At 43.2% G+C, this 24,968-nt stretch overlaps 1 protein-coding gene across 4 annotated transcripts in view; it reads right to left on the minus strand.

Annotated features, from left to right (window-relative positions):
- LOC101834837 (U2 snRNP associated SURP domain containing) overlaps nt 1-6,621 on the minus strand; it is a 57,151-nt gene extending 50,530 nt beyond the window's left edge. For 2 of the 4 annotated variants that reach the window (XM_040739482.1, XM_040739481.1), the window contains exon 1: nt 6,375-6,533. In XM_040739482.1, coding sequence (XP_040595416.1) covers nt 6,375-6,419 — 45 coding nt within the window. In that variant the 5' untranslated portion in view covers nt 6,420-6,533. Of the gene's footprint in view, nt 1-6,374 lie in introns of all 4 variants that reach the window. The other 2 variants (XM_040739484.1, XM_040739483.1) reach the window with 2 other exon arrangements.
- Between the last annotated feature and the right edge of the window lie 18,347 nt (nt 6,622-24,968).

Consider the following 24,968-nt stretch of genomic DNA (forward strand, 5'->3'; position numbering starts at 1 on the left):
TGAAACAATATGGTTATACCACAAGAGTACATCTGGCCAGGCAAATCTTAATCTGGCAAGGAAAGGAAGAATGCCAGGAAGCACTTCTAGGAAAGGATATGAAGATATTTGAAGTAATCCCTCATAAACCCAGCAATGCAATAACCTCTAATCTCTGGCCCTCCAACCTTCAAATTCTTTCTAATCTATATTTTTGAGCAACTCTCCTAAAGGACTTTCCAGTTCTCTAATTTAGCCCAGTCATTATCTGTCCAGTCTTAGTTCCGTTTATTCTCCCCATGAACACTACCTGGACTGACCACTCAACAATTCATTTCCCAATTGTTTACTGTCTTCATCTTCCCCAGTTCTTTTTAATGCCCCAACATACAACCTTCAAAGCTCTGCTCAATGTTCAAAGCAATCAATCAAATTCCACTAAGCTCTGGACAGCTCCCAGTCTCCCCACTCAAGTATCATTTCCTTCCTTTCAGATACTTCTGACAGCTCTGCCTTGTTCTGTGTACTGACTCTCTCCCATTACACAGCATGCTCTCTCTAACTCTTCACATTTCTTGTTTGAAATGTTATATCTCAGCATTACACTCAAGACAAAGCAAGAGAAAGAGCTTCAATATAACTGTTGACTTATATACACACTAGACTACATATCACTCTGTCCATTCATTAATAAGTGGCTATTCAAGCCAAACCATGGTTTCCAGTTAAAACACACACAATTTGGGGGTTGGAGGGATGGCTCAGTGGACAATTAAAGAGCACTGGCTACTCTTACAGAGAACTTGGGTTCAGTTCTGAGCACTTACAAAGTGGCTCTAACTCCTGTCCCAAGGGATCCAATGCCTTTTTCTGGTCTCTATGGGTAACAGTCACAAACATGGTCTGCACAGGCACACATGTGGTCCACAGACATACACATAAACTAGTTTTTATTTAGTTTTTAAAAACTTCAAGAGCATTAAAACACTCTGTATAATATAGTTAAATTATTTATTCACACACAAAAACTATCAAAATAGGAAATGCTTAAATACATTTTAAACGTCTCTAAATTTTCCTAAAAGTTGAGGAACAAACCTCTTAATAATAGCCTCAAGTGTTATTGGCTTTCAAAATTTATTTGCAGGTTGAGGGTGTACCGCAACGACAAGAGTATGCACTCTGTGCGTGTACAAGGCACTAGAATCAACTCCCAAGGACACCACAGTTTAAAAGGCAATCTGCAAGACTAATTTTTCATTTTAAAATCCCACAGCAAAACTTTTACTTATTACAGAAGTGCTGCTCTGTAAAAAGGGTTAGAGAAACAGAAGTCTTCAACTTGTACACCAAATGACTTCATTCATGTGCCACTATGACTGTATTTTCTAAGGTTTATTTTCCAAGGGGAAAGTTTCAGAAATAAAAGCCAGAAGAATTAGAAGGATTTTAGAAAACAAATCAGTCCATTAAGATATTTTTTAACACCAACAATCCATAATCTAGCAAAATAGTTCTGAAAACTCATCTAAAACACAGGAGCTAAAGCAGTGGTTCTCAACCTGTGAGTCACAGGGCCCTTTCACAGTAATTCCAGTTCCATGGGACTAATGCCCTCTTCTGACTTCCTTGGACATCAGGCACAAACATTACATACATACAGTATTACATTCAGACAAAACTCCCATACACATAACATAAAATAAATCTATTTAAAACATACTAATCAAGAAAAATGGGAGTTCAGAAACCAGAGATTTAACTCCATTAGGAAAGTGCTTTCCCAGCATGCACAAGGCCCTGGTTTGATCGCTAATACTTTTCAAAGTTTGTGTTCTGCTTGGAATTTTTCATACTTAAATCCTCAACACACACACATACACACATACACACACAGGAAAAAATAAACAGGAATCTCAAGTCTTGAATAGATTCCAATTTTACTATGTTAAGCATTGCTTTTTTGCTAGTACGCAGTCTTTCAATTCAATACTACATGCTCAAAGATTCAGTAGTTTGATAGCAGTGTGCAACAATTCCCTCCAAACTAAACCTCCATGTTGGACAGAAAATCTTAAAACACAGTATTCTAAAGGGGAAGCTAACAATCTAAAAGCTTCAAGAAGTCCCTGAAACTAACCAGGTACCCTAGACTCCTACCTTTTCAAAGAAATTAAGTGCTGAAGACTCCTGAGAGACATTCTCAGACCAAAGTCACCTGAAAGAGAGTGGCTAAGTTGCCCAGAAGACTCTTAGACAAGCTGAGCTGCTTGGAAAAAGTTCAGATCAAATTGCAAATAGCTGTTTTTGAGTCATTTCTGCTCCTGTAAATAACATCTCATCCATAGTCTTGTAAGTAACCTCAATATAATACATTGGACCTTGCTGGTATCTTTTGGTCTGCCTGTCAGTAAGTAGACACTGGTTCACATCTCCCCAGAAGTGTTACACTGAAACATATTTTTTTTAAAATGAAAAACAAGGGGGGGGGGCAACTGGGACAGGCAAAATGGCTTACCTGGTAAAGCCACTTGCTGCCAAGCTTGACAATCCTAAGTTTGGTCTCAGAACCCAAATGATAGCAGAAAAAGAACCAACTACTTCAAGCTGTCCTCTGACCTTAACCCATGCCCATACATAAACACACACAATAAATGTATTTTAAAAAAAAGGAAAGGAAACAGGTACTGTCACTGTCAGAATGAAATTATCATCCTATTTGCATCCTCATTCGTATTAACATGCAAAACAATAATGTCAAAATAACAAATTTTTTGTTTGTTTTTAGGAACAGGGTTTTTCTGTGTAGCCTTGGCTATTCTGGAACTTGCTCTGTAGACCAGGCTGTCCTCAAATTCATAGAGATCCTCCTACCTATGCCTCCTAAGTGTTGGGAATTAAAGGCATGGACCACCACTCCCAAAAAAACAAATTTTTAATAAATTATTTTAATGTTTAGCAATATCTTAAATTAACAACCATAGGTTCTGTCTCTCCCCTCTGAAGCAAAGCTATAATAAGGCTCCAAAACCCCTCCTAAGGCCAAGAAATACTTTAGTAAAATAGAAAAAAGATGGAATAGGAAACTTCTGTTCATTTCTAAAATATGTACTCAGTGTCTACCAGGAGATATTAAGATGAAATGTACAGAACAATTATATGAAAATAGAAGGGAATGTGGGAGGGTACTTCCCCCATCAAGTCCACTTATCAGGGACAAATACATACACTGTGTACATCATTTGACTATAAATACATAGTTATTTTTAAAAATAAAAGGAACTCTAGTTGTTTGTGTATTTGTAATTAAGAGACATGAAGGCCACCAGTAGTATAGTCAGAATATAGGCACTTGCCACACAGCACAAGACCTGAGTTTGATCCTTGGAACCCAGTGTCCTCTGACTTTCACACATGCACTGTGGCATGAGGGTCCAAACACACTCACACTCTCACACACACACACACACACACACACACACACACACATTTTTTAAGAGAGTTCACCATTATCAATGGCAAATGCCCTGCATCTTGTACAAAGTTAACATTTTCTTCAATGTCTAGAAATGACTAATAAGCACCTCTATCCATATTGATGGAAATATTACTACCAAGGAGCATGAAACAGAAGTATCTATCTACCTGATGTACATTGTAGAATACAAGGTAAATAACCATTATTTCCAGAGAAAGAAACCAAGTCATATGAAAGGCTGGCAATTCCAAATACTGTTGTGCTAGCCAATATGATTTTACAATCTAATAATGTCTGAGCACATTCAAAGTGAAAAACAGCAATTTGAGCAGTCATTGTGACAGCTGATGATTTACGATCACAGCATCAAAAGTGTTTACCCTAACACTCCTAGAACCAAGCGCTAGCGCTCTCTATTTCCTTTCAAAAGAAAAAGAACTGGAAATATTTAACCTACACCTGTAATCCCAACTCTGGAGAAATGGAGGGAAGGAGAATCAGGATGCTGAGGGTTATAGTGTAAGCTCAAGTCAGCCTGGGCTACATGAGGCCCTATCTGAAAAACCTACTAGCCAGGTGTGGTGGTACACACCTTTATAAACCCAGCACATGGGAGGCAGAGGCAGGCAGATCTCTGTGAGTTAGCCTGGTCTATAGAGCAAATTCCCAGACAACCAGGGTTGTTACACAGAGAAACTCTGTCTTGAAAAAATAAAGAGGAAAAAACAAAAAATGGGTAAGTAGGATGGGGTGGATGATGTGCAGATATAGAGGAAGTAAAATTTACTATACATTTATAGACACTAACTCAGTCAACCCCATAACAAAGATTTTCTCAGGAGAGCAGCGGTGGGGCACGCCTTTAATCTCAGCACACAGGAGGCAAAGGCAGGCAGTTCTCTGTGAGTCTGAGGCCAGCCTGTTATACAGAGCAATTTCAGTACAAGAGCTATACACAGAGAAACCCTGTCTCAAGAAAGAAAAAAAAAGATTATCTGTAATAAAATGAGAAAAGTTGAGGCTCAAGACATTAAGCAATGTGCCTTAATATTATCACATATATATTTAATTGAATCCAAATGTCTTCTTTTCAAAAACTACATATAACCTTGCCATTCAATTACAGCACTTCATTACTAATGGAGAAATCATGGGAAAAAATTTAAGTCTTGCGGACACCAGTAAAACACCTGTTAGTAACATCTAAAAGACTATACACTGAAAAAAAAAGTGTTAATAGAAAAATCCAACAAGTTACTTAATACTTAAAGGGAGCAACTACACGTTCACAGCTATAAGAAATATTCTTTCTGTTGTTGTTTTCGAGACAAGGTTTCTCTGTGTAGCTTTGTAGACCACGCTGGTCTCGAACTATCAGAGATCTGCCTGCCTATGTCTCCTGGGCGCTGGGATTAAAGGCGTGTGCCACCACCGAGCTGAAAAGTATTCTTTTAGAAGGACGTTTGAACACATTGAAAAGTTTTCAATGTATCCAGGCCTCAAATAGGGGATACTTAATTCTTTGAGAAGAAAAAACAAGAGTATTTATAGATGTGGGTAGCTTTAATAATAACAGCACCCTCATACAGTGAGATGTTTTCATCAAGAGTCTTAAATGAAGGTTGGCATCTTGAGGTACCCCTTTATTTACCGTCTCCCCAAGAAAGGTGAGGAGGGGAATCTACTAGAAAGAAACTAACTTCAGTAAAGGTTTGGTGTAAACACAACCAAAACTGCACCCCTACTACCATAATTTCACATAACTAAAGAATGTCCAGTATGGTCATCGCTATTTGCAAAGCAAATATGGGTCAATCGTTCAGCAAAATGGCAGAAAAATTCATTCTAATTAGAAACAGAGAGAGCAAGTATTCTATGTGTTGTTTCTCAAATGAAACGGCAAATCCAAGACCTTTTCTGTAAACTTAATTACCTAATAACTGACTGATAACCATACACTTTTTAATTCCCTAGACTTTTAAGTGTAACCCAACTTCTTGTCTCTGCATCTAAAGCCTCATAACTGGTTTATGCCAGTACTTATTACCTTTAATACCGAGTTAAGGGATGAGAATCTCAGAACAAAACAATACAGAATACGAAAAAAAAAAAACTTACTAAACGCCCTGGCCAAGATGACAACTAATACCAGATGTTAACACAACCTTACTAACAAACTACTTTCACTGCTCAACGGTTTCCCCCGCAGAGCTCTGGGCTCCCGGTAAATCAATGCAAGGTGCTATTCTTTGGGAACTTTCCAGGTCTACAGTAGTTTTCCCACACAGTGATGGAGACCACAAGTCCGCGGCCCTCCAAAGTGCCGTTCACTTTTCACTTCCTAAGAAGTGATGGGAGAGCCACATGTGGAACCCGAGGCACAGAGAGCCGCTCCCTCCCCGCGACCCACCCAGAGGCCATCCACTGGTGGGTCTCTCCCACATTGAGACCGTCCAGGCCAATTTCCTAGAGGGTATGAGAGAAACTGAGAGAGGCCAGGGGCTGGTGAGACCCGACATTAAGAAGGTGGGGGGTGAGGGAGAGAAATAAGACACTGGAGACCGGGAACCTTCCCGCCTCTCCCAGACGCCAGCCCGCGACCTCCGAGCGCAGCAAGCTGCGACACAAGGACGCCGAGCCAGTATCTCAGTCACTGGTCTGACCCCAAAACCAGAAGAGGGGCGAGCCGCGCTCGCCGCCGCCCCCAGGCACGTTAGTGCGGGACTGAATCCCGGCCGGGACGGACGCGCGCTCTCAGGCCTCTCAACCTGCGCACCTTGGTGCAGCGGTGCCGGGCCCACTGTGGCGACCAGGCCTTAGGCCCTCACCCCAGTAAGCTCTCGAAGGCCACAGATTTCTGGAAGCCCCAGATCACCGTGAAAGACCCGCTGACTGACGGAGATCTCTAAGAAACTACCTTTGAACTGGCCTTCTGAGATCCGCCTGGCGTTTTGTCGGCCATCTTGAGCTTTGCTCCTCCTTCAGCGGAGGCAGCAGCGCGGGTGAGTCGAGCACCGAAAGAGCCGATCGCAGCGGAGCGCGCCAGAGTCCTGCCAGGCTGAGTAGCCGAATGCCGAAACAGAGACCGCAGACGCGCCGCGCCGCGTGACTTCCGTGTCGAGTCGCCCCGCCCACCCCGCTCGTCTTCCGGTGACTGGCGGCGTCTCGTCACGTTACGCGGCCGCGGAATTTAGGGAATCTCCTTGACCCGACTTTCAAGGCCAACTGATAATTCAGTGATTTTTTTTTTCTTTCTCGAGCCAACCGGTGTTAGCTGCAAGCGGGTTCTACTTCCTGTGGGGGAGGAAAGGAAGCTGCTCCTTAGAAAGAACGGCAGGAGCCACGTGGGCTGAGCGTCCCCGCTAAGAAAATAGACCTGGCTGTCTCCACACTTGTTTGCGCCACGGCCCCTCGGGACCTCAGGCCTTGGTGGGAAGGCAGAGTTGCAATCTGCTCACGTTAAAACGGTGAGCCGTGAGCTAGTGTGACTGCAGAGTTGAGAAAAAGCATTTGGCCCAACCCGAGGGTAGTCGGATAAAAACCGTTTAGGACCTGCAGAGCCTGAAAGAAAACAAAAATCGTAGAGACGGTGTTATAAAAGGAGCGTATGTGTAAATTTTATTTATTTAATTATTGTTACGTCGTAGTGCAGGCACGCCACAACAACCGTATGGAAGTTAGAGGATAATTTACAGGGGTTGTTGCTCACCTTTGCATCCCGATGGGATCCGGGGATCGAACTCAGGTGGGCGGGAACCCTCAGCCAGCGCCTCTTACCCTCTGAGCCATCTGCCTGCCAGCTTCCGTTTCTTTGAAGCATAGTTACAAAAGCTGTGGCAGAAGATGGCTTTGGACTGCGGTTCTCTTGTCTCTAAGCCTGTCTCTCAGCCTCGGGTCCTGAGGTTAGTCTTGTGCCACCATGCCCCCTGGTTTTTCTTTGTTTTGGTTTCTCCAGATAGTGTTTCTATGTAACCCTGGCTGTCCTGGAACTCACTCTGTAGACCAGGCTGGCCTCGCACTCAGGAGATCCACCTAGCCGGGCAGTGGTGGCGCACGCCTTTAATCCCAGCACTCGGGAGGCAGAGGCAGGCGGATCTCTGTCTGGGCTGGACCGACAGCCTCCAAAACAATACAGAGAAACCCTGTCTCGAAAAACCAAAAAAAAAAAAAAACAAAGAGATCCACCTGCCTCTGCCTCCTGAGTGCTGGCATTAAAGGTGTGAGCCACCACCGGCCGGCTCATTGAGAGTTCTTAATCAGGCTCAGGATTCAAAGGAAAGCTTGCTTGACAAGGTCAGTGTGGAATCAAGTGGGAAAATGGAAAGGTATCCTGGGTAGTCGTTAAAGTAAAAGTCTTATAAAATTTGTCAGTACAATCCTTTGTACGGATCACCACAAGCGTCAGGGTGACCAGTTGTAGGGAGGGGACAGGAACAAGTTCACATAGGAGGCCCAGGTAACTGGTCTGGTTATGAGTTAGAATCGTATTCTCAGGATGCAGTAGGTTTTAAGTAGAGTCGTGATAGGAATGCTGAAGTGTAGGCTTCATAACTTGTTCCTAATTCATTATGTGAGCCCCGCTGGGTTGGTTGGTTGGCTGGTTTGGGTTTTGGTTTCCCTCCCTCCCTCAGCCTCCCCCCCCCTCTCTGGCTTTTTTTGGAGAGGGGGTGTTGGTTTTTACTGTTTCTCTGTATTGTAAACCAAGCTGGCCTTGAACTCACAGAGATCCACCTTCCTCTGCCTCCCGAGTACTAGGATTAAAGGCGTGTGCCACCATCGCCGGGCATCTTTCTCTCTTTTTTAATTACTTTTATTTTATATATATTGGTTTTTGCCATGGGTGTTGGATACCTTGGAACTGAAATTACAGTTGTCAGCTGACATGCGGGTGCTAGGAATTGAACCCAAATCCTCTGGAAGAGCAATTGGTGTTCTTAACCACTGAGCCATTTCTCCAGCCCTGGGTTTTGATTTTTTTTTTTAAAAGACAGTTTCTCTGGCCACTGCTTCCTGAGTGTTGGGAATAAAGGCATGTCCCACCACCCCACGAGTCCTGCCGTTTTTAATCTATAAAAAAGCCTGCACAGTGTTGTGACTTACAAAAACAAATAAATAATAACAATATACAATGCAGCCAGACGTTGGTGGCTCATGCCTTTAATCCCAGCACTTGGGAGGCAGAGGCAGGCGGATCTTTGTGAGTTTGAGGCCAGCCTGGTCTACAGAGTGAGTTCCAGGACAGCCTCCAAAGCCACAGAGAAACCCTGTCTCGAAAAACCAAATATATATATGTATATAATGCAAAACTTGGGAATAAGGACAGCAAACACAGAGATAGCAAAGTAACCCTGTGCATAACCGATGCTGAAGAAAGGAACAGTAGGGAAGGGAACTGAGAGAAGTAATTAGCTGGAGAGTGGGAATGGGGGAAGAGATGGTAGGCAGATTCACTGAAGCAAGAACATTTGCCAGGCAGAAGTTGAATTTTATTTTTTGTTGATGGGGTTATGGTAAAGGGGGTCGGTGAAGCACTTAGAATAGAAGGCTGTTTCTCAGACCCTCTCAAAAGGGCAATAGGACCTGGTGCCAGGCATAGTTAGGGAGTAAGGGTAGAAGCCATAATAACAGCAAGCCTGGTTAGAAAGTAACGTTTGCTATACGTGAAATTACAATAGAATACTGTTCTGTGCCTTGCTGCCCAACTGAATTTATTTCCATTCTCGGATCCCACCCCTGAGTTCTGAGCCTCTTCTCTCAATCTGACCCTCACCTGTAATTGAGATCTAGTTAATTTTTTACACTCGCTAAAGATATCACTTCCTTCAGGAAGGTTTACAGACTTCCTTCCCCAGCCAAGACTGCTGGAAATGTTTCTGTTTCCATGGGAACCCATAATTTTCCAACTAGAGTGTATCACATTAGATCTTAATTGTTTAGTCTAGGATTAGAAATATCTCCAGGCATGGTGGCAGGTGGGTCTCTGAGTTGAAGCCAGCCTGGTCTACAAAGTCAATTCTAAAACAGCCAGGACTACACTGAGAATCCCTGTCTCTGAAGAAAGAAAGCAAGTGAGATTGTCAGCAGAGACAGCAAGGCCTGGGACTGGGTGTTCTGGCATTCCGCCAGCTGCCTTGAATATATGAACATGAACATACGCAGCTCCTCAGTCAAACCCCCAAACCCCTACTTTTGAAAATGATTTTTACTTCAGAAAACCACGACCAATCAAAATGCAGAGTTGTGAAGCCCAGTCCCAGTGGATACATCTGTAAAACATTCCTTCACCTAAGGCTTCGGAAACACTGCAAAAGAGCATGCAGAAAGATTGTAAGAGCCAGGAGAACTGGAGTTTACTGTGAGATCGTAATATCAGAAGCTACACCCACAGTCTCACTAATGTGACTGCCCTGAACAAGGATGACACCAGTGAACATGCCAGACTGGGAAGAGAAAAGCTCACAAGGCCTGAAGGCTGCCCAAAGAACTGTAAGTGGCTGAGGAAAGCTGGGAACAGGAGAGGTGACTTTCCCAGGGAAGAACACACCAATTGGTTGTCCAGTGCCAAACAGCTCTGAAAACATACATACAAGTAACATGATATGGACTGAATGGGTTATATCTAGGGGTATGTGTGTATCCATGTAATAAAAATTAGTGGAAAAAAAAATGAGGCCACGAATTTAAACCGCAGAAAAGGGCATGTGGGAAGGTTTGGAGGGAGGAAAGGGAAGCCTTTGCTATAATCTCTCTAAAATAATTTGTACTAAATGTTCACCCCTACATGTTTAAAAAAATGCAGAGTAAGGTCCAAAGCAAGTTGTACAAATGTGTCCTGATAGAAGTAAGACTTGGTCTTTATTAAGACCAATTAAGTCTAATCTTAAAGCTTTCAAATCATAATTATAAACAGTTATCCTTAGTACATTTAAACCATGTCATCCTGACCTGGCTATTCAAACTACAAATGAAGGAGAATGACTCATTAAATGAATCCAAGTAGACCTACAGAGCCTGAAACAATTGCTTCATGATTACTGTTCACCAGGGCTTGCACATAGTAGAAAGCACCGTAAAGTTTACTGCACATTGCCCTTCTACCCTGACAGCAAACACCACCGCTCTCGTCCTTGAGTGTCAGCTCTGGTGTCCTCACAGCCACCATTTGTTCAGTTTCACCTGCAATGACCTTTTCCATCAGAAGTCGCAAAGTAATACCCAAGACATTCCATCAAAATGTTTGTTTAGTTTTAGCAGATTTTTTCCTTTGAAATTTCATCTAGTGTTTTACCATGGGGAGATTTTACATAAAACTCATTTTCTTTGAAAATGGAAAAGACTGGCAATTCCAGGGGACAGTCCAGTCAAGATGAGCTACTGCACCCTCTAGGGACAGGAGCTGTACACCCCAGTTGACCAGGCTCTCACCATGTACATGCTAGACAAGTTTTCCTCATGAAGCCTGCCTATGGACAATGTGGGACAGCCTAAGTCATATTCAAGTATCCAGGCAATGACCAGAGCTGAAAGCAGCTAGGCAGAACAGAGGGCCCAGGGCCTTGGTTCCATGATTTTAGGTGCCCCCCATTTTTTCTTAAAATGGGGAGGGGAATGTAGGCTGTGTTTAACAATATGAATGATACCGGACTGGAGAGATGAGTCGGTAGTTAAGAGCACTTTCTGCCATTTGGATCCCAGCACCCCTGTCAAGTGGCTCACAACGACCTGTGACTCCAACTACAGATTTGATACACTCTTCAGGCCACTCAGGTCACCAGCACATACATGGCAGACAACAAATAAAATAAAATTTTTTTAAATGGTTGTGGAGGCTGGGCTGTGGTGGCGCACACCTTTAATCCCAGCACTTAGGAGGCAGAGGCAGATAGATCTCTGTGAGTTCGAGATCAGCCTGGTCTACAAGAGCTAGTTTCAGGACAGCCTCCAAAGACGTAGAGAAACCCTGTCTCCAAAACAAAAAAAAACAAAAAAAAAATTGCTGTGGAATCTATATACTGAATGTGACCTTCAGTGTAATTGTTCCAAGCTGACAGTGTAGCCCAGTAGTAGAGTGCTTACTTGCCCTGCACACAAGCTCCTAAATTGATTCCTGGGGCCACAAAAAAAAAAAATCCTGAAAGCTAAAACTTACCATGTTGCTTAACTAATAATACTTTAATGAAGAGGCTTTCCTTCCTCGATAGGAGTTGAGCACAAGACTTGTGCAGGTAAGCAAGTGCTCTACCACTGAGCCATGCTCTCAGTTCTCACCAACCCTTACCTTTTCAGGATCTGGCCAGCACACCTGCCCTCTGCCTGACTCTGCACTTGTGTTACAAATGCATGCTGGCTTTTTGTGTGGGTGCTTAGAAATCCAAACTTGGGTTCTCATGCTTACACAGAAAGCACCTCAACCACTGACCCAGCTCCCCAAATTCTCTTATTTGTACAGTTGGTCAGTTTATTTTCTCAAGCTTCCAGGGATGCAGTGATACCACTTTCAAGTAATAACTAGTCCACTTTCTCTTGTCCCTCTTTTTAAAAAACGGTTTCCCTTCTTGCACAGCTCAAGAGTAACGTTATCAGATGGTGTTTGTGGACAGCCTTGTCTAGTTCCTGACTTTAACAAGAATGCTTTTAGAGCCGGGCGGTGGTGGCGTAAGCCTTTAATCCCAACACTCAGGAGGCAGAGGCAGGCGGATCTTTGTGAGTTCGAGGCCGGGCTGGACCGACAGCCTCCAAAACAATACAGAGAAACCGTGTCTCATAAAAATAAATAAATAAATAAATAAATAAAAGAATGCTTTTAGTGTGTTTGTGTCTGTGGCAGTGTTTCCAGAGAAGATCCATCCTGAATGTGGGTGGCACAATCCCATTGTCACTGTCTAGGGGTCTTGATTGGATTCATTTTCTGTGCCTGTCACATAATTAAAAGGCAGGGGAACTAGGCGGTGGTGGTGCTTGCCCTTAATCCCAGCCAATTAAAACCAAGTCCTCATTCCCCCTTTCCATCAGCCCCTGGCAGCCTCCATTTAGCCTTGGTGTCTACACAATCACTGTAGATACCACATGTAAATGGATTCTTACAATGTCTATCTCTTTGGGGTTTTTTTGTATATTTGTTTGTTTTAGTTTTGGGGTTTTTTTGGGGGGGAGACAGACCCTTGTACTACACACCATTTTGGATCTTGGAACTATGTTTAGAAGAAAGGAGTAAGTGTGACCAAGCACTTGAAAAGTGACTCTTAGGACAAAGGAGTAAGGAATTAAAGTCACCCTGCAGAAGAAGAGGATGGGACAGCTCACAAGAAGCAAACGTTCCCTCCCTGTCCCTGAAGGCACAGAACAACCAATTCCATTTCAAGTTTTCACCTCTAGGAGAGTTTGGCGACGGAACAGTTAGCCAACATTTCTTCATGTGACACACATGGAGAAGCTACAGACGGTAGAAAAGGCTCCGAAACAGGAAGGACAGCCGGAAGACCTGAGGTGTCCATCCTGCGGCCTTCACCGGTCTTTCTCATGTCTCAGATGGAAAAACAAAGAGCAACATTTCCAAAGGAAATATTCGGTATCAGCTTGGTTTGATAGCATCTAGCGCCACATCCCCTGAAGTCTGGATCTAATAAACTGACTGTGGAGTACCCCTAAGAAAGCTAGCAACTTCAACAAGAAATGTTATCTCAGGTTAGGCTTATTGGAACCAGAGGGATCAGCAGGCACACCAAGGCATAAACTAAAGGCTCCTTGCTATTAGCTATGTGTGTTCTTTATTTTCTATAAATACTATTACTATTATTATTATTATTATTTTGCGATAACATCTCACTGTGTAGCCTCAAATGCCTGATAATCCCCCAGCATAGCCTCCTACCTGCTGAGACTGCAGGTGTGAGCCACCATGTATGTCTCTTATTTGAATAATAGGGAAAAAAAAGACCCAGGTAAATTCAGATCCAATTAAACAAATGGCAGAATCTTGTCCAATCTAGGAACTTTGAATTTTAGTTTTTCACTTTTCCCATGCCATTGGAGTTTGTGGAGAGACACTGTGGATAAAGCGCAGGTCCTTACTTTGGAGTTGCAATTTGGCCCTAGCTATCAAAATGTAAAGCACATGTTGAGAAGCACCTGTGTAGCCAACAACCCAAAGCTTCTAGGTGTCTATCAATATGGGGCTTCAATTATGGCCACACATCCAAAGAACGCTGTGTGAAATGGGCTTGAGATGTCATGACAGTGTCAAAGCGAGGGGTCTTCCTGAACAACACAGGAACTGTGCAGCTTCATGAGGAAAAGTCTGGAAGGGGACTTGCATTAAAAATGTATCTGTACATAAAAATACAGTACACACATGGCAGGTGGCCCCTGATGGCCTCCAACTTAGATCAGCCCCTCATTTGATTCCCTTCCTGCGACGGCTGCTTCAACCTGATGCCTTGCCTTGCCTCTAACAAACAGACCATAACAACAGTGACAGGCTGTCCTTCCAAGATCAGGTTAAAATAATCCCTTAGCCTCTTGGCCTGCCTTTTCTGGCTCCTCTCCCCCCCCCTCCTCCCTCCCTCCCTCCCTCCCTCCCTCCCTCCCTCCCTCCCTCCCTCCCTCTCTCTCTCTCTCTCTCTCTCTCTCTCTCTCTCTCTCTCTCTCTCTTTCTCTCTGTCCTTGTTTGCTTTAATACAGACAGTTCCTGTGCTCCTATTGAGAGGCCCATGTTAAAAACAAAACAAAACAAAAAACCTGAAGGAAGGGTCAGACCAAAAGCCAGAGACCAAATGAAGCTGCCTCCAACAGCTCGAGGAGCTCTGCCCTGCCAGCAGGGGTCTCGGCAGCCCTACAGAGGACCTGCTCCGGTTGGCAGCCTGACACCAGCCTACCTTAGGAAGTCCTCACTAGAGCCAGGTCAGCTCTAAAGCAGAGGGAACAGGAGGTTAAAAACAAAAATGCTTGTTGTTTGTCACTAACAAAATACTGGGTAATTTGTAACACATCAAATTACCTGATGTAATGTAACAGGGATATTTGTGAAGGCATTCATGCAGTATATTCCTTTTTAAAACTAGAAACTACTTGTCACTAGGGAAGAAAACAAGATTCTGAGACTCCAGTGGTGGGACATACACTCTTTCACTGCAGATCTTTTCCACTGTTTATCTGGGGTATGTCATTGCTTCAAATGAAGACAATAGTCACATTTTACACATGCCGTTCTTTAATTTATCTGTCTTTTAATGCCTAGGCAGTGAGCAGGGAGAGTTTGGAGACAGGAGACTGGACAGTGGCATACCATATATATAAGCTATCAACCCCCGTAAAGTTTATGTATCTCCTTAAGACTAGAATGTAGGAGAGGGTGGGGGAGGAGGGGAGGGAGAGGGAGCCGGGATTGACATGTGAAGCCAGCTTGTTTCTAACTTAAATTTTTTAAAAAAAGGAAGAAAGAGGACGGGCAGTGGTGGTATATGCCTTTAATCCCAGCACTCGGGAGGCAGAGGCAGGTGGATCTCTGTGAGTTTGAGGCCAACCTGGTCTACAAGAGCTAGTTCCAGGATAGCCTCCAAAGCCACATAGAAACCCTGTCTCAAAACACACACACACACACACACACAAAAGGAAGAAAGGAAAAAAAAATAAACGCCATACTAGCTGGAGGGATAGTTAAGACACAGACACACACACACACACACACACACACACACACACACACACACCACTAGAATGTGATGTGAAGGGAGGCCACTTCCTAGAAAACATCCCAGATGGTCAGAGATGTGTAAATACCCATGCTTAAACCAACCAAGATGGTCAGGGGAAGAAGATGAAACAATATGCCTAGGCTTGGGTTATATGAAACACATGGCCAACCTGAAAATTCGTTATCCAAACAAAATCTAGGCTCTGCTGAAAAGAGGAAAAGGAAAGGAGATAATCTACACTCTTTATTTATTTATCTATTTATTTATTTTGGTTGTTGTTGTTATTTTGGTTTCTCTGTGTAGCTCTGGCTGTCCTGTAAACCAGGCTAGCCTTGAACTTAAGATCTGCCTGCCTCTGACTTCAGAGTTCTGGAACTGAAGGCATGAATCACCACCAGCCCCAAATCTTTTTTATATTGTGAGGACCTAGGCTCACTGGCTTTTAATCATTTAGCTGAACTGAGTATATTATAATTACAGATTCTACATCATTCCTACCCCCACAGGTTCATTTTGTAAATTATTACCCATGTGACCCAAATCTAGCACAGAACATTGGTTTTAGAACTGTTAACCATTGCTGGCACTAGACTTACTGTTTAAATAAAATATTATGGGATCTGAATACAAAGAGCAGACAACTAGCTCTGCATCCAGACTGGTTTTCACTGGGAGATGGAAATGATGGAGTTTCACCTTGCCCTATGGGCCAGCCACTTGAGTAAACTTGGAGGATAAACAGACCATGAGTTGAAAAGCCAGGGATGCTGTATGGGATGAGAGGCTGAGTCTAGACTCTACCCCATCGTATGGGCATATGAACCTAGCACAGTGAACGTCAATTTTCTGGATCTCTATTTCCTTGTATGTAAAATTGAGATAATAATACTGTGATAGATAGTTTTATTTCATCTTCACACAAGCTAAAGTCATCCGAGAGGAGGGAACCTCAACTAAGAAAATGACACCATAAATTCAGGGTGTAGGCAAGCCTGTAGGGCATTTTCTTAATTAGTGATTGATGATGAGGGCCCAGCCCATTGTGGGTGGTGCCATTCCTGGGCAGGTGGTCCTGGGTTTCATAAGAAAGCAGGCTGTACAAGCCAGTCATCAGCACCCCTCCATGGCCTCTACATCAGCTACCATCTCCAGGTTCCTGTCCTATTTAAGTTCCTGCCCTGTTTTGACTTCCTGTTCTGGCATCCTTCAATGATGGACTATAATGTAGAAATATAAGCCAAATAAGCCCTTCCCTCCCCAACCTGCTTTTTGGTCATGGTATTTTATTGCAGCCATAGAAACCCTAACTAGAACAAATACTGACCTTACTGGGTATGGTAGCACATGGTCATAATCCCAGGATTGAGACACTACTAGGCATGGAGACCTAGATAAGGGTCTGGAGAGATGGCCCAGTGGTTAGGAGCACTGGCTGCCTTCCAGATGATTCCAGGTGGATTTTTTTTTTTTACAGAGTACTGTTCCATGGCTCAGGTTGACCTTGAACTCCAGATTCACAAGACTCTTATTTAAATACTGGTCCCCAGTTGGCAGAACTGTTTGAGAAGGATTAGGAGGTGTGGCCTTGTCAGGAAAGGTAGCCACTGAGGGCAGGCTTTAAGGTTTTAGAAGACTCAGTGTCATTCCCCGAGTGCTGTTTGCTTCCTGCTTGTGACATGTGATGGCTCAGCTGCTGCTTCAGCTGCCTGCTCCTGTGTCTTTACTCTGCCTCATGGTGTTTTGTCACAGCAATAGAAACCCCATCGGATACAACCATCTCAAACAAAACTTCACAAATATAAACAATAGAGCAAGCCGTGGAAGTATTTGATCACATTAAAAATTAAAGAATTTTACTTTTAGAAGCCATCGAAGATTAAAAATAGAGATTACAGCAGGGCGGTAGTGGTGCACGCTTTTAATCCCAGCACCTGGGAGGCAGAGGCAGGCAGATCTCTGTGAGTTCAAGACCAGCCTGGTCTACAGAGGGAGTTCCAGGACAGGCTCCAAAGCCACAGAGAAACCCTGTCTCAAAAAAAAATAGAGATTACTGTACAGGGGGTGGTGTATACCTGTAATGCCTATATCAGAAATGAAGTATGACCCTTAGGAGTTGAGCCTGACCCACAAAACTAGGCCCTGTCTCAATGGGGGATGTACTGGGTGGTTTTGTGTGTCAACTTGCTACAAGTTAGAGTCAATCAGATGAAGGAGCCTCAGCTGAGGAAATGCCTCCTTGAGATGCAGCTGTGAGGCATTTTTCTCATTTGGTGATCAATGGGAAGGGCCCAGCTCATGGTGGGTGGTGCCATTCCTGTGCTGCTGGTCCTAGATTCTATAAGAAGGTGGGTTGAACAAGCCATGGGAAGCAAGCCAGTAAGCAGTTCCTCTCCATGGCTTCTGCATCAGCTCCTGCACTCAGGATCCTACCATTTGAGTTCCTGTGCTGACTTCCTTCAACGGTGAACAGCAACGCTCAAGTGTAAGCCTCCCCAACTCGTGTTTTGGTCATGGTGTTTAATGGCAACCCTAAGACAGGGAACAATAGACACAGAGAGATATTACAGAATAGAAGAGATGAAAAATGACGCAGTATTGAGGAAAATAAACAAGGGGTATCTTGGCAATCTGTTTGGCTTGGGCTACATACACACTCTTGTCCTACCAAAGCACTCAACAACAGGACCCCCAACTACACTGGACTATTCACAAACCCCAAAGCTCTTAGCAACCGAACCCCTCCTACACAAACTGTACTGTACTGTTCACAAACCCTTGTCCAAAAAAGCTACTGTCACTCTGACCTGTAGCTCTCTAGAAGCCCCTTAACCCCCTCTCTTGTGGTGAAATACATCTTGGAATATATCTTGGAACTAGGGCAGTGGGCTGGTCCAGCCTGGACTCATTTTGGGAGCATGTGCTGGAAAGCAAACTACATCCTGTGAGTGAACTTTTAGGGAAAATCCTTTACTTGTCATCTTTTGCTTGTGCCTAATGGGGCATGCATTTGATCAAAACCAGATGCATTGTGGGAAAGGATATGGGAAGTGTTTACATAATCTAAGCCTGTCAATAAAAACAGAAAATCACCCAACTTTGTTCTTAGCGAGCAAATCCTCCTGGACCAGGAAAGGAAGCCGCTGGGCGGAGATTAGACAGCAATCTTGAGCTGCAGCAGTCTCTCAGCTGCTCTCTAGTGTATAGACTCTGCACGTTAGCCTTGCTTTTGAATAAAACCCTTTGTTACTGAGCCTCTTGTGTGTGCTTCTTCAGTTTGAAGACTGCCAAGAACCTGGAAACACCCAGAATGTATGGGCAGTCCAGCAGACCACGAAGGAAAGAGAACTGCATAAGAAAGGTGGACAAAGGATAAATAGACAGTTTAAGAGGAAAAGGCCCGAAGTCTACTAAAAATATAAAGAAATCTACAACTTCACTAGCAATTTTGGAGAAATTGCTATTAAACAGGCTATCCCTATAAGAGGCGAAAAATTAGAAAGCTGGCTAATGCTCCATGGCCATGGGGACTGTCGATTCTTCTGGTAGGAGTTTATCACATATCTATGGCTACAGAGGAAAGCACCGCCAAACTTACTGACTTACAACAACCATTTTACTAGCTCACAGTTCTGTAGGTATGGAATTTGGACTGGGCTCTGTTTGACAGCCATCTTCTGCTGTGCTGTCTCGTGATTAGCTTGGCCTTCTGCATTACTTTGGAAGGGCTCCAAGCTCAACAATAGGAACTGTAATGGTTCCTGAGGTCTGGTGCAGACCTCACACAATAGAGTTAGAAAATGCTGTTACTGCTCAAAAAGTGTACAAGATTAAATCCAGGGCAAGGGAAACAGAGGATGGAAATGAGTACCACTCTTTCCTCCCCTAGAGACTGAACCGGGCCTGTAATTGGACCTTTTGATGGGAGTTGTTATGAAGCATTTATAGATCTTTCTGTGACCTTTGCTATAGAGAAGACATTGGTTCGTCCATTCTAAGACCAATCTTGTACTTCACTTAAAATTAAGTGTTTTCAGTTTTACGACTCAGAAATTCTCTTCCCAGCAGTGTACATCTCAACAATATTCCATTTTGGGTTAATAAGGAGAAAGTATTGTTTTGGTACTAGAGATTTAAGAGACAATTGGATAGCTGTGGTTTGGTGAGAGGATTGTCAGAAAATGAATACACACCAAGGAATATCATGTAGTAGAGCTGGGTGTGGAGGCACACACCTATAATCCCAGCACTCCAGAAACAGAGGCAAGAGAATCACTGCAAATTTGAAACCAGCCTGGTCTACAGAGTAATTTCAGGATAGCCAGCACTGCATATTTATTTGGTTGTAAGACCAGATTGTTCTGGGAATGGATGCACCTATCTTTGCTGCTCATAATAAAGGTTAATGGGAGTTCATAAATGATGTCATTATAGCTCTGGGCTCAACCCCCTGGAATGGGAGTAAAATTTATTCTCCTTCCCCAATTTCTTTTATATCTGATTCTTGACCTTGTAAATTTTTTTCCTACCTTAAAAACAAAACTAAAAGAGGGCTCTGGATATAGCTTAGTCAGTAGGTGCTTACCAAGCATACACAAGGTCCTGCCTGGGTTCAATCCTCAGCACAAGGCTTGGTGCTAATGCTCCCAGCACTCTCCAGGCAGAGATAGACCAGGAGGTTAAGGTTGTCCTTGACTATGGAGGGCATTCTAGGCTGGCTCAAGATCTCAAAAAACAAACAAGCAGACTAAATAAATGAAAAATACATAAGATGCACACAAAACAATAAATTGTACAAGTAAGAAACAAACAAAAATTTAATACATTACAATAACTGCCATTAAAGTCAGGTGTTGGTGGTGCAAGCCTTTAGTTCTAACACACGGGAAGCAGAGGCAGGTGGATCTCTGTGAGTTTGAGGCCAGCCTGGTCAGCAGAGTGAGTTCCAGGACAACCTCCAAAGCAATACAGAAAAACCCTGTCTTGGAAAAACAAAAATGAATAAATAGAATAAATACAATAACTTCCATTAGGTAAAGTCTTACAAGGAAGTGAATAGTGGAAAAAGAGATAAATAATTGAATCAGTTAATTAATAACAAAGAAATTCAGCCAGACCAGCTATGATTTATCCTGAGCTGAGAAGTGTAGTTGTCTGAAAGCCATGAACTTCAGGTTCAGGGAGAAAAAGCATGATCATGGTTCCTTTATTTGTTGTGATCTTTCCAGTACACTTGTCCCATAAACTATCAAACACGGTCATCCACAGCAAGCAAAAGGCAGAGAAAGAGGAAGGGCTAACCCAGAGACGAAAATCACACTTATGAGTTACTCTTTGTTAGAGCCACTTTCCCAAGTAAATCCAAGAAGAGGTGGCCTGTCAAGCATCTGTGAGCTTCTGCCAGCATCCAAGGATAGCAGGCACAGAAATGAGATGCTCTTCCACTGACAGCAGTGTACAATATTCCCAGAAAAACCTTGATCACCTGTATAAAGATGACCACGACTCATTCCTGACTGAGCTGACCTTCCTGCCCTACAGGACAAAAGTACTCTCAGAAAACCACACCCTGGTTCTCCTTAAGCTTGCTCAAAGAGGCCCTGATCTATCAAAGCCAGGCTCAAGGACACTCCATAAATGGCACTACTTTTGAAAAATTTCTCTAAATCCAATCTAAGATCAGTCACAAGATGAGGATTCTTCATCACCAACTCTGGTAGTTGTGTGTTTTATGCTGATTTTCTTGTTGCTTTCATGGGCAAATTAGGTTGTAGTTAGTTTAGGTTTCCACTCCCAAGTGAGTGAAGGTAGCCACATACCTGGCTCTAAACTGAAAACTACATTTGACCTGAGTATTAGGCTTGGGAAAGGTGGGTGGTAACTAAAGACATTATAATCATTTTCTTCCACAGTTATGCCATATTCTTGAGATACATATTTGTGTGTTTCCCACCTTTTAAGAAAAGAATATATAGAGTTTAAAAATTAGTTTAAGCTGGTGTGGTGGCTTAAGCCTTTAATCTCTGCACTCTGGAGGCAGAAACAGGTGGATTCTTGAGTTCGAGGCTAGCCTGGTCTAAAGAGTTCTAGGACAGCCAGGGCTACACAGAGAAACCCGGGCTCCAAAAACGTGTGTGTGTGTGTGTGTGTGTGTGTGTGTGTGTGTGTGTGTGTGTGTGTTACATGTACATGTATATGTATGTGTGTATGTATATTTATATGTATATATATTATGCATGCAGAATTGTTGTATGTCGGGAATATATGCTCAAAATGGGCAGTTTTGTGGCGTTGTCTCTCTCCTTCCACATTTATGTGGGTCCTGGGGCTCTCTAGGCTTGTGTAGCAGTTGCCTTATCTGCTGAAACACCCCCATGAGACCTAGTGAAAGAGTTTTTACTTAGATTTTCAAAATAACAGTCCTTGTTTTTTGAGAAAACCAGGGGCTAAAGAATGAACAGTTTGAGTATTGAACCACTAGAGGGCATATCACACATGGTGTTTGGGGTTGGGTTTACTCTCCCTCCCCCTTCAATTTTATATAATCAAACTGTAGATTTTTCAAGTGTATCAGAAGATAAGAAAAAGAAGAGATAAGTGGCCTTAATATAAGTGATTCAGGAAAAGAAAAGGAGGAGGGGGAGGGAAAAAAGATGAAGAAGAAAAGTCCATAGGAGTGGGATGAAGAGTTTTTTGTTCCTTCGTTTCGTTTACGAGGCCCTGTGCAATCAATAGATGCACAAACCTTTTAGTCAGCACAGACTGGGAGGAAAGAACTCGGGTTTGCTCATAAGTAACAGCAGGCACAGACCCGAGGGAAGGCTGCGCCATGAACTGAAGGCAAAGGAAGCTTGAGGGAGTTATAGAAAGGGGATTCCATCCTTAAATAGAAGCATTCACATTTAATTAGATTGTCTTATTGGCAACATATTTATATTATACAAACTTTAAAAGTACAAATCAGTAGACAGCGAGGGACCGACACCCCTCGCCTCTGCTCAGTCTATGACAGCCTCCCACCTTGGAGGACAACACCCACTAATTTCTTATATGTCATTAGCAAAGGCATGTGTTTATTGCCCCTTAGCTCAGCAGACCTATGATGGTTTCTTCTCCACAGAATGCCTCCATGCTTCAGCCCCTTCTCCCACTGCTGTCTCCTTTCCAGCTTAACTCTTCTGATCTTCCTGTAGCTGACGGTGGAGGTGCTCACTGTCAGCAGGCTGCCACTGACTTTTAATGAAGTGATGTTGTCTCACAGTTCTATTAAAATTATGCTCATGATTAACTTACTCGGTCTCCACTAAAGTTCTCCCTGAAAGCAATGCTGCAATGAATACCCCCTTACACATGACCACTTTGCTTTGCTTTGCCTGGATCTGTAGGATAAATACTGTGTCGAATCCAAAGGTACATACAACTTAAGTTCCCTCAGATGCTGCTAATTCATCTTCCTCCAACTCCCCTCCCCCATCCTATTTTTCTATTACTTGTTTGCAGGGTTTATATTCGAATTATTTATGGTTTTTTTCTTTGTTTTGTTTTTATCTTGGACAACACACTATATGGGGAACAATATCTCCTGGCATCTCATTAGAGGGTCAACATTTTTTTAAAAAAGATTTTACTGACCCTGGCATTGGTGGCTCACACCTTTAATCCCAGCATGCGGGAGGCAGAGGCAGGCAGAACTCTGTGAGTTCCAGGCCAGCCTGGTCTACAGAGCAAGTTCTAGGACAGCCTCCAAAGCAATACAGAGAAATCCTGTCTCAAAAACAAACAAACAAACAAATAAATAAAGATTTTATTGTCATTTTTAGTCGTGTGTATAGATGTGTGCTTGTATATGGATTTGTGTATATATTGAATTCAGTGCCCATTGAGGCCAGAAGAGGGTGTTGGATTCTCTGGAGCTGTACTTAGAGGCAATCTTGAGTCACTGGATGTGGGTGCTGGCAACCAAACTTGGGTCTTCTGCATAAGCAGTTTCTACTTTTAATCGCTGAGCCATTCTCTGTCCAGCTCTGAATATCTTTTTGTCTTTTTTTCTTTTTTATGTTTAAGAGAGTGGCTCATGTTAACCATGGAACAGCACTGTGTAAAAGGGTATACTTCTGGTATTATCAGCCAATTAAGACAAGAGGGGGAGGTACACTGGGATGAGGGAAAGGAGAATCCAGGTAATTCCCAAACCATCCCATCAGCAAACCTTCCAATGTCACTCCTTCAGCCACTGGGCAGGCTCAGACTACTTACTGCCTTGTATTTTAGAACCAAGCTCTTCCCAGCAAGCAGAGATACCACCTGGGACTCGAAGGTAAAGGGTGAGGCTATCGTTTCCAAAATACTTCTCCAGCCCCTGCCTGACCTTCAGTCATGCAGGACTGAGTCCCTGGGACCTTTCCCCTGCACTTTAAGACCAACTCCATCCAATAGAAATAAAATCCTAGGAGCTACTACATCAAAAATTTAGAAGCAGAGTCAGGCATGATAGAACAGGCCCATATTTCCAGCCATTTGGGAGTTTAAGACCAGTCTAGGTAACTTAGTAAAATCCAGCCTATAAAATAAAGAAGCAGTTTGAATACTTTTATTGATTTAACGCAATATATACAAACATTATCATTTCAACATATAGTCAGCATTAAAGATCATCAGTAAAAACTTTTCCTCTCTGAATCCTCATAATCCCGTGAGTCTGTTCATACTCATTGCATCTCAAATCAGACTAGCAACACTTCAAGGGTGTGGCACCAGCATGTGTCCGGACTAGCATCATTCATAGTCTGAGAACCTGACCTTTGATCTGCTCCCTAATTACCCATCCCAGCAACATTGCTTATTTCCTATTTGCAATGAACCGATTATTGGATATCAGGCAAGGTATATTCCCTACTGAGCCACATCCCCAACCCTTGCAGGCTTCCTGAAAACAAAGTTGAACCACACAGCTAAAGGGACGGATCCTTCTCATTCCCTTCACTCAACAAATCCAATACCCCTTTCTCCAGCCCTTCTTCTTGGTAGGTGTGGTGGTTTGGATAAAATGGCCCCACAGGCCCATAGCAAGTGGCACTATTAGGAGGCATGACTTTGTTGGAAGAGGTATACCACTGTGGATGGACTTTGAGGTGGCAGAAACTCCAGCCAGGCCTTGTGGTTCTCAGCCTTTTTCTGCTGCCTGAGGATGCAGAAGTAGAACTCTCAGGTGACTCTCCAGCACCACGTCTGCCTGCATGCCACTATGCTTCCTACCGTGATGATAATGGACTAACCTCTGAACTGCAAGCCAGTCCCAATTAAATGTCTTCTTTACAAGAATTGCTGTGGTAATGGTGTCTCTTCACAGCAATGGAAACCCTATAGGCTAGGGACAAGAGTGGGGAAGAAAAAGTCTTTGTTCATATTTTAATATTTCTTGGGTTTTAATCACAGGAACACATTACCTGCCCCCTATAAAACAGAATAAAGAAGAGATGTGTTCATGTAAAATGTCCTATGACAAGAAGCCTGTCTAGCCTTTATAAAAGAAGTTAAGATCACAAAAACATCTCTTCTGTCATTCCATGAGAAAGTTAATGTGTAATGGCTGTTTCTCCCAGCAGGAGCACCTGTTCCGTAGTTCCTCATACCAAATATTCAGCCAAGTTTTCCTTCTCGTTCTTGTCCCTCATCTCCACAGATCCCACACCGGTTTTATAGGTGAGCTCTGTTATTTTCCATGACAACTGCGTGTTCACAAGTTTTTTAACCAAATGTGACTGAATCCAGATTCTTCTCCCTCCCATTTTAAAAGGATATCATGTGCATTTACTGCCTGG

This window comes from Mesocricetus auratus, unplaced genomic scaffold (genome assembly GCF_017639785.1).
Source record: "Mesocricetus auratus isolate SY011 unplaced genomic scaffold, BCM_Maur_2.0 Super-Scaffold_100691, whole genome shotgun sequence".
In the NCBI taxonomy this organism is placed as follows: Eukaryota; Metazoa; Chordata; class Mammalia; order Rodentia; family Cricetidae; genus Mesocricetus; species Mesocricetus auratus.